General features: G+C 40.6%; 1 protein-coding gene across 2 annotated transcripts in view; it reads left to right on the top strand.

Moving 5' to 3' along the window:
• The window catches only part of ndst1b (N-deacetylase/N-sulfotransferase (heparan glucosaminyl) 1b), a 65386-nt gene extending 58611 nt beyond the window's left edge, over positions 1-6775 (top strand). For both annotated transcript variants that reach the window (XM_086158696.1, XM_086158695.1), the window contains 5 exons: positions 323-497; positions 2797-2967; positions 3252-3361; positions 4899-5001; positions 6120-6775. In XM_086158696.1, coding sequence (XP_086014822.1) covers positions 323-497; positions 2797-2967; positions 3252-3361; positions 4899-5001; positions 6120-6239 — 679 coding nt within the window. In that variant the 3' untranslated portion in view covers positions 6240-6775. The remainder of the gene's footprint in view (positions 1-322; positions 498-2796; positions 2968-3251; positions 3362-4898; positions 5002-6119) is intronic.
• Positions 6776-10703: the final 3928 nt, after the last annotated feature.

Consider the following 10703-nt stretch of genomic DNA (forward strand, 5'->3'; position numbering starts at 1 on the left):
AAGTCATCGATGACATTTCAAGGAGCAAAACAAATACGCTAATTAGCATGTATTCACAATTAGGAGTTTTTTTGTTTTTTTTTCTCCACACCGCCATCAGTGACCGCCGTCGTGCCAAAAAACATCGTAGCGACCGAAAAGAAAAGGTGAATTTTCCTCAGCGGGCAGGATTCTGCGAGTGAGTGGGCCGCTCGGGTATCGACGGCTAACGCTCTTTCTTGTATTCCTGCGGCGTCAAGGCGAGCGCCCACGCGCAACCAAGAACTCGGACCGGATCAACTCATGACTCTGATATTCTGATATATTTTTTTCTTTCCTCCAGGTACATGGAGTACTTCCCCCTGCCCTCGAACACCAGTTCAGACTACTACTTTGAAAAGAGTGCCAACTACTTTGACTCGGAGGTGGCCGCCCAGAGGGCCGCGGCGCTCCTGCCCAAAGCCAAGATCATCACCATCCTCATCAACCCGGCCGACAGGGCGTACTCCTGGTACCAGGTGCGTCCTTCCACGCCACGCGTCACAGCAGATGGCGCTTTGACAGGGTTTCTCCGTTGGTATCCGGCCGCCCTTTTGCCTCCCGAGGCTGTTGAATATCTTTGAAAACTATTTTCAAACAGCAAAGGGGTCAAACACATCAATGTCACCGGAATAGAATAAATGAAAAGAAGTGTAATGTCAAATAAATGTAGCTATCCTTGATGTTAAATGACTCCAAAATGATACATATGCATTTGCGTAGATGTTTACCATTCTGTTATAACATGAATCCTTTCATATTGTCAGGTTAAGAAACCCACATTACTCAAACAGTCAAACAATCCAAGTGGAGAAAGAAAAATATCATTTTATATCAATATCAATTTGTTGTTTTTCTGGAAGGCTAACTTTGGCCTATTTAGCTCCGCGTTTGGTGTCAAAACGCCAACGTAGATTTGACAACCGACGCCGCCTCATAACGCAAAAGACATACCGTTTTTCTCTCCTTGAAGCACAAACATTGTATTGGCTTTCACATATTTCTTGAAACATCCTTCCATCTGCAGCAACTCTGCTCTTTCTGGACCTTTAGGGATCATTTTTATTTCTCAATTCCACATTGACGTGGATTCACTGCGATCGAAAGGGAGAATGAATAGTTTTATGTCTCAATGGCGTGTGAACGAGAGGGTGAATAGTGACGTTTCTATTATACACATGAATGAGAGGGTGAATGGTTGTATATGACGTGTGTGTGTGACAGGGTGAATGTGTGTATCTCTAGATGACTTGTGCGTGGTTATTTTTCTATTATATGTGTGCATGAAAATGCAGATGATGTGAATGAGAGGGTGAATGGCTTAATATTTCCATATAACATGTGAATATGAGGGTGAATATAATATGTATGAATGTATCTCTCGATAGCATGTGAACGGTTACATGTTTCTACAATACAAGTGAATGCCTTTTTTCCAGATGACGCGAATGAGAGGGTGAATTGTTGTATGTCCCCATATGACATGTGAATGAGAGGGTGAATGGTTGAATATTTCCATATAACATGAGTGAGAGGGTGAATGTTTTTCTTATATAATACGCGTGAATGAGAGGGTGAATAGTGAAGTGTTTCTATAATAACATGTGTGTAATATAACATGTGAATAGGAAGGTGAATATAATATGTATGAATGAGAGGGTGAATGTCTGTATCTCTCGATGGCATATGAATGGTTACATGTTTCTACAATACATGTGAATGAAAATGTGAATGGCCTTCTTTCCAGATGACGTGAATGAGAGGGTGAATGGAGTCATATTTCAATATAACATGTGAATGGTCACATGTTTCCACAATACAAGTGAATGTCTTTTTTCCAGATGATGTGAATGAGAGGGTGAATTGTTGTATGTCTCTATATGACATGTGAATGAGAGGCTGAATGGTCGAATATTTCCATAGAACATGTGAATGAGAGGGTGAATAGTTGTATGTCTCCGGATGACATGTGAATGAGAGGGTGAATGGTCAAGTGTTTCTATAATATGTAAAAATGAGAGGGTGAATGGACTAATATTTCAAAATAACATGTGAATGGTCACATGTTTCCACAATATAAGTGAATGTCTTTTTTCCAGATGACGTGAATGAGAGGGTGAATTGTTTTATGTCCCCAAATGACATGTGAATGAGAGGGTGAATGGAGTAATATTTCAATATAACATGTGAATGGTTACATGTTTCTACAATACATGTGAATATCTTTTTTCCAGATGACATGTGAATGAGAGGGTGAATGGTCGAATATTTCCATAGAACATGTGCAGGAGAATTGTTTTATGTCCCCATATGACATGTGAATGAGAGGCTGAATGGTCAAGTGTTTCTATAATATGTAAAAATGAGAAGGTGAATGGACTAATCTTTCAATATAACATGCAAATGGTTACATGTTTCTCCAATACAAGTGAATGAAAATGTCGAAAGGTCTTATTTCCAGATGACATGTGAATGAGCGGGTGTATGTTGACATTTTTCTATAATATGTGTGAATAAGCGGGTGAACGGTCAAACGTTTCAACAACACGAGGCCTTGCGATCGACCCGCCGCACCTCGTCTCTCGTGCTACGCTAGCTGGGATGTGCTACGGCCCGCCAAAGCCCCCAAATGCAGGATTAGCAGTATAGATAATGGATGAATGAATAACAAAATTTGCAAGTCAATCCCTCCAAACCTGGGAAGCTTAATTATATATATTTGGAGTCACTTGCCAGACTCCCCACCCCAACAACGTGACCCTTCTCCCCGTGTCACAGCACCAACGGGCCCACGACGATCCGGTGGCGTTGAAGTACTCCTTCCACGACGTCATCACCGCCGGACACGGTTCCCCCGTCAAACTGCGGGTCCTCCAGAACCGGTGTCTGGTTCCGGGCTGGTACGCCATCCACCTGGAGCGCTGGCTCAGCTACTACCACTCCAGTCAGGTACCTCCACGGGACGCGTCGCCTTGTTGACGCCGCTATGGAGCGCTTCTGCTTTAACTCATGGCAGGCGCTATTAACGCACCCCGCGGTTTATTTTACATTTCACGGTGGCTTGGAGGGCGTTTCATTAATTAAGGCGGTTTAATTCACTCTGATCATTTGTCTTCCCGGAAAGAGCTTTCTGTCCTTATGACAACAGCGATATTGGTGAGAAGCGGGACGGTAAATATCAAAAGTCCGCGAGCCGCGTTCGTGTTCTGACTCCAGCTTGGTTTGTTCTCCAGTTGTTAGTCTTGGACGGACAGATGCTAAAGACGGAACCTGCCTCAGTCATGGACAAAATACAGAAGTTTTTAAGCTTGGCCAACGTCATCAACTACCACAAGATCCTAGCGTGAGTGTCCGCCTTCATATTCCATCATGAGTATCTTTTAGTCATCGCTAACAGCATGCAAAACTCAAAGTTATTCATTGTTCATTTCGATTGCCCTATACCATCCATTAGATTATCAAGCTAGCAACTGGTAAATAAATATTTATTATTTCCTCATTTATTTCTAGCTATTAAATCCACAGGTTACATTGGTTGCTGTTTGTAATGTAAATCATGAAGTAACTGATTTGATTTAAATCACCATCAAAATCATCATTTCAGTAATTGTGGTTCTTTCTTGGTACTTGATTGGGTTAAAGCAGTGTTTCTCTATTATTTTCTGAATCGCCCACCCCCAGGAAGCAAAGAGAGCAGCGTTTTGTCGCTAAAATTGTGATAATTACACCTCTGAATAACATTGTGTCCTTATTAACATTAAAGTAAAAAAAAAAAAAAGGAAATATAGATCAGCTTGCAACGAAGAATAACTTAAGTCTGTAACAGGAAAGATTTAAAGTGCATCAATTTGCCTGTAATTTAAAAAAGGAAAAAAAAAAATCCTTATTTAAACTACAACGTTTTTGACCGACTGAAAAAAAAAAAAACAATTTTCTGATTTTTTTTTTTTTTTTTTTTTTTCTCTTAATCAAAATGAGGAAGTCAGGATTAATGGCTCCAATGAGCGGGTTTTGCAGTGCACAGCCGTTCAAAACTGGGTTTGAAGCGCGATGCCGGTCTTTTCTCGTCTCCCGGCGAAGCCACAGTGAAGCCGAGCGCGACATAAACGTCTTCTTATTTCCTCATCTTAGCTTTCGGGTGACTTTGGTTTGTCTCCTTATCTCCGTCTCTCCCCGCCTTTCTTATCTTCCCCGTTAAATATTTTCAATGGTGTCTCTTGAGGGTTTGTTCACTGCACTTCATATTTCCTGCTCCGTGCTGTTTTTGTGCACGCTTGCTGCAAAAAAAGAAAAAAAAAAACAACACCGAAAGCGTGTTTCTGGGGTCGCACGCGCCCCGCTATTTGAGAAGCGACGAGTTAATGTGTCCCCACTCAACGCCTATATACAGTATTTAAGCCAGATCTGGGCATTTACAGCTCATTTTGCGCTATTTTTCTTTCTAAAAACTATTTTCCTCCCATATTTTAATAAATATCTTCAATCAATATTGAATTTAGACATTCCTTATTTTTTCCTTTTGTTTAATTTTGTATGGACGATGACATACTAAATAATGTCGGTACATTTATATGATCATTAATGATTTTAATGTTGAAATAAAATGGCAAATATTTCATTTAGATTTTTCATTTTGTTCAATTTCCGTGCTACCTAGTCGGCCCTTGCAAAAAAAAAATAAAAAAGAAATTCGGCTCGCCAGCCTAAATAATTGCCCATCCCTGATTATAGGCGGTGAATATCTTTGTTTTCCCCACATTTCCAGTTTTACTTTGATTTAAAAAAAAAATGATAGCTGGTTTTATACACCAAAAAAAAAAAAAGGATTCATCCAGAAACCATTTATTATATAAAGCATGTACTGTATTTTCACGGTACAGGTTTGACCCCAAGAAGGGCTTCTGGTGTCAGCTGCTAGAAGGGGGGAAGACGAAATGTTTGGGAAAAAGTAAAGGACGGCGATACCCCGACATGGACCCTGAGGTAGGATCTTTCGGATTCTACCAATTCACTTTCTCACTCCGCTCACCTTTTTGGTCTCAGTTCACTCTTATCCTGCCTATTTTTACTTATTTACTTTATCCTAGCCAGTGCTGTCGTCGCTCTATTTATGCTGTCGTTTCGTTTTAAGATAAGAATTCTTTTGTCACAGCAGCGTAACGGTTATGATGTCAGGAATAAATACAAAAAAAAAAAATTTTGAATTAAATATAAATAGAGAGACAGAGGATAGAAAAGATATCCACGAATAAATAGACAGCAGGAAGAACAACAATAACGGCAGGGAAAATGATGGACAACATGATGGAATAGTAAGGATGAAAAAAACACAACCGCAACTAAACGACAATATAAATAAAGTAGCAACAGTAGTATCAAGAATAAAAAAAAAATCAACTAAAAATTTGGGTTCACCTCCTTTTTTTTTCTCCTCCATGTTGCTCTCTCTGCTGTCTATTTATTTGTAGATGTCTTTTGCTTTTTCTAATTGTCTCTCTATTTATTTATACTTATATTCATATTTATTGACACTTATAACTGTGACAAAACAATTTCCCCAATGGGGATCAATTCAGTTTTAAGATAAGATAATGAGATGAGATGAGAACAACTTTATTTATCCCGAAGGAAATTGTTGTGCCAGAGTTTCAAGTAAAAACATAACAGTTATAGATAATGGTAGAAAGGAGGAAGAATAAGAAATACAATGAAATATAATGAAATATAAATTGTCTTAACCCTTCACTGTAACTGCAAAGATTTGATTTGATTTGAAAACTTTATTTAAATGTATCTAAACTTTATTTATCCCTATCCTCAGCAGCGAAACAGTTATAATGTCAAAAATAAATATGAATATAAATAGAGAGACAGTAGGAAGAGAGCAAAGAAATCCACCAATTAGTTAGTTTTTAGTTAATAATAGTCAGCAGGGAGAACAACAACAACAACAACAGGGATAAGAATGGACGACAGAATGGAGGGGGGAAAAAAAAGACAAAAATAGACCACCGAAACAATATAATATATTTTAATATTTCGCACCTTTCGGGTTCTTTTCCCGTGCATAATTTCGAATGTGTTTGCTCGGTGTCCCCCAGTCCCAGGCGTTCCTCAGGGAGTACTACCGGGATCACAACATCGAGCTCTCCAAGCTGCTCTACAGGATGGGCCAGCCGCTGCCGAGCTGGCTCAGAGAAGAGCTGGTCCACACCAGGTAGCAGAACCGGCGTGAGGAGACGCAGATCCGGGGCGTCAGAACCGTCTCCCGGCCGCCCCGTCGCAAGTGGACGCTGACGTTGCCCAAACCCCAAAATGGCGCAAGGCGTGGACGGATATAAATCGGGGCGATCGTACGGGACGCCCGGTGAGCGAGAAGATAGCAACTTTTGCTAACAAGCTAGCAGCTGTTGGGACCTTCTTCCTCCTCCTCCTCCTCCTCCTCCTCCTCTTCCCCGAAGCTTGGAGATGCCGTGCAGCCTCACCCTCCGTGCAGGACAAACCAGGGACAGGAGGTCCAAATCAGGGCCTCAGCGGGGCTCTTCAGAAGAAGAAGAAGAAGAAGAAGAAGAAGAAGAAGGGAAGGCTAGACGACATACAAGAGGGACTTACCTTGTGTTTTGTTTTGTTTTTTTTTTGTTTTGTTTTTTAAATCGGTATCACTGCTCTCTCTCATTACTACGACTTCTTCCGTGCATGAACTTCTTCATCTTGAAAACAAAAGAGAGTTTTCAGAGAAAAAAAAAAAAAAAAAAAAAAAGCAGTCTTAGCGATTTTTTTTTTTCTTTTTTTTTTTCAGCTCTGGGAAAACAAGCGCGAGGAACGAGTACACACAAAAAGACGCGCTCGGCGCGCGACGTTCAAAGCACATAAATATTTGAGTCTGTAGTTGACAGTCGGACTGACAGAGAGACATTTGCTGCGAATGCCTTTGCTAAGCGCGTACTTTGTATAAGGTAATGGGACATCTGGAGTCTTGACTCAGGCTGCATGTTGTAGCCTCACTCGATAGGCCTTGGTAGATTCTAGTTATCGCATTTACAAGTGCCAGGACAGAATTTTCAATAAATATTACCATATGAACTTTTGAGGGTTCTTTTTTTTTTTTTTTTTTTTTAAAGATTTGTGTTTTATTTTCTCTTGCGTTAACAGTTCTGTAATGCTCTTGGCAATGCATCCTTGTAGAATGTACCAAAACCTTTTTAACGCCTTTTTAGTTGAGATTTTTTTTTTTCCTACAGGACAGAAGGCCCGCTGTTTGGTCATTTCAATCGCGGCCGAAACTGACTAGAACGCAGGTAAGGATTTGAATTTTTTTTTTTTTGTTTTGTTTTTGAAAGCACAATATGGAGGGACTCGAGTGAACACCGATTCTAAATATACAGGCTACTGGAAAGCACAATGACTAAATGGATCCTGCTATAGTCTGTGAAGATCATAAGCTAGCTACTGTATGTTTAATTAAGCGCTCTGGTCCAAGAGGCTCAGATAGTGTACAGAGCAATATTGTGCATTTCGCTTTGAATTTTTTTTTTTTTTTTTTTTTTTTTTTGTCAAAACTGTATAATGTTTTATTTCGTGTCGTAGAGTTTTAAGTTCGGGGAGGGACGCTGTCTCTGGGAAATACATTTACGAAAAATCTGGCAGGCAAACCAACGGTGTGACCATAAGCATACTTGGGTTCTCAGTCAAGGTATTACCACTGCAACTAGATGTCGAGTATAAATAACAAAAAAGCTGCTCTTATTGCAATAGTTTTGTACGATGTTCTGATGTAATACAATCCACACGGTGGTCCATTTATTTCTTGACTTTGTAATGTACATAATTCACGGCCCTCGGTAGACCTAAATTAATGAATGTGTTTGGGTTTACGCGCTCCCATCAGCCCATTCCCATAGTGTGCGATGTCAGTGCTGTAGGGAGTTTGGGTCAATCCATAGTGCAGAGACGTACCAACGAGATTGTTTCCTCCAATGTCCTCTCACTGCCAACTATTGTCTCTCTCCATATAAAGTATTAAGTGATCACACATAACAGCTACGATGGTACTAATACCCTGGACTGTATGATAAAGATTTGTAATTGTTGTCGATAATTTTTACAATGTAACTAATATTGTCGGTGCTTTTTAATTTGCAAATAAAACACCACTGTATTTTTCAGTAGTCTCGTCTGCCATCTTTGTTTTTCCCCCCGAAGTGTGTCGTTTACTTGTTCCTATATTCGGGCCGGGTGAAAAAGACATAACTGCAGTATTTTATGTGTCATAAGACAACTTGTTTTACTTCTTGTTTCACAGAGGAACGACGGCTCGGATTACACGCGGTACTTTCCCCCCCCCCGTCTCGGCATGTCGTGGTACAGTCCGCCCCTGGATCCGTGGCTCTTAAAGTGAAAGAATATTGATTCCTCATTGCTGTGACCATCAAAATCCACCAAACTCATCTTCTCTATCTTGAATGTAGCCCGTTTGAATCGCAGCAGCGCTTCCGCTTCGCGGCGCCGGGTTGGATTCGCACTGTTTGCCTCTGTTTGCGGAGTCTGCATGCTCTCCACGTTTCTGCGTGGGTTTCTTCGATTTCCTCCCACAGTCCAAAACAATTCACGAGGTTCATCAGAGACCCCGAACCACCCAGATGTCTCTAGATGATGCATGAATGACAGTGAATGTCGTATCTTTGGTCTTCTTTGTCACCAGAGCGCCTGAGAGACCTGATAAATTCCTCCCATCTGATGTCAAATGTGAAGTAGTCCAGGTGTCATGTGACGTTTGAGCAAACATTGATTTATATTAAAATAAGTACGGAGAACTGAAGACTGAAAAAAAACACATCCGACAGGGTTCTGAGAAAGGAAGTCTGCTATTGTATGAGGAAGTCTGGAGTGGCAGAGAAGTATGTTAGACTGGGGCAGGACATGTATGCCCGCTGTGAGACAGTGATGCGGTGTGCTGTAGGGGTAACAGAGAGATTTAGGGGGGAGGTGGGACTCCATCATGGATCAGCTCTGAGCTCCTTGTTTGTAATGGTGATGGACAGGCTGACAGATGAGGTTAGACAGGAATTTCCATGGACCATGATGTTTGCAGAAACACCATGGTCTACAAACAACGACAATGACCAAAAGACAGGAGGCAGAGCTGGAGGTCACAGAGATGAAGATGTTGAGGTTTTCTTTGGGAGTGACCAGGATGGAGAGGATCAGGAAGGAGTCCATCATGTTCGATGTTTTGGAGAGAAGGTCAGAGATGGTTGGGTCATGGACAGAGGAGGGAGATGGATGCTGGAATTAGAGGTCTTTAAGTTGGTGAGGGGAAAATGTGCGAGGGCCGACCGTTCAGCCTGACATTCTTTGAACCATTAACATTAAATCCAAATGAACAATTTCATGAAGAAGCCATTGTTTTCTAAACCATCATGTGAGTCCAGCAGTTGACTCCCTCATATTATTGTTGCAGAACGTCGCAACTTATTATTGGATATCAGTGATGTGCAGCCAGGGGAGGCAGGTGAGGCAGTGCCTCACCTGTCATTATGAAAAAAATCCATTCATAACGTAAGATAAACATTTTTCTACTGATCTGATTTATCAATGTATTTTCCGTATGATTCCAATTTCATGTTTTAAATGTTCACAAGAACGAATTGCTGAATATGCGTATTTTCTGGTCAAATGTAAGCCAAGGTGTGGCAGTCAAGTTAACCTCCACACATGGCGCAGGATCATTTCTGTTTCCCAGCAGGTCCCCTATAGAATGTTTGTAGAAAGATTTAATATGTTATTATAAACACCACCACCTTCTACAAGCTGTGCCATGTCTTTAGCGGAAGTGCGTGATACAATTATTCTGGCTGATCGGAAGATAAACCTTAGGGAAAAGCCATGAGGTGAGGCAGACAATTCTGTGCCTCACCTTGAGGGGCCGGATCCGAGTCGGCAGCTGCGAGTGACTGCTGTCCCTCTAAAACAAGAATGTCTAATGCATTTTCACAGCAACATATAACGGTGACAGTATAAATGGAGCTGAATGTAATGTAAAATAAGTGTAACTACTCCTTTATGTTAAATAACTCATTCAAATCCAAAACGCCACTTAAGCGTTTGCATAGATGTAGAAAAATGCTGACTAGTTTCTCTGTTCCAAAGCTAGATTTCTCTGCTGCTATGTTTTTGGATGCGGCTTTCGTGAACGACTTCTGCCGCCATTGTAGTTTCGCTTTTAATTCTTGGACAATTTGTTGTTTTCTTGGAAGGCTATCTTTAGCATACTTAGCTCCGTGTTTGGTGTCAAAATGCCGCTAGATTGGACTCTTTGACAAACGACGCTTCTTCATAACACAAAAGACATACTGTTTTTTTTTTCTCCTTGAGGCGCAAACATGTATTTGCCTTCCCATCTTTCTTGAAAAATCCTTCCATCTGCAGCAACTTTTCTCTTCACCGATATTTGTCTCCTTAATCGACATGAATTGTGGGAAATGTAGTTTATGGTCAACGCATGCATTTGACTTATTCATTTTAAGACATTCGGAGTTTGACACATGTGCTCTAAAAGCAATGTAGGATGAAATAGTTAAGATAAATAATACAAGTTTTCAACAGAGTAAGTATATACATGTGGATTTCATTCAGAAATAAATAAAAGACCACAATTTTTAGTTTTATTAAAAAAAAAAAACAAA

This window comes from Fistularia commersonii, chromosome 13, assembly GCF_037954325.1.
Source record: "Fistularia commersonii isolate RoL2024-O1a breed Wild chromosome 13, RoL_Fcom_v1.0, whole genome shotgun sequence".
In the NCBI taxonomy this organism is placed as follows: domain Eukaryota; kingdom Metazoa; phylum Chordata; class Actinopteri; order Syngnathiformes; family Fistulariidae; genus Fistularia; species Fistularia commersonii.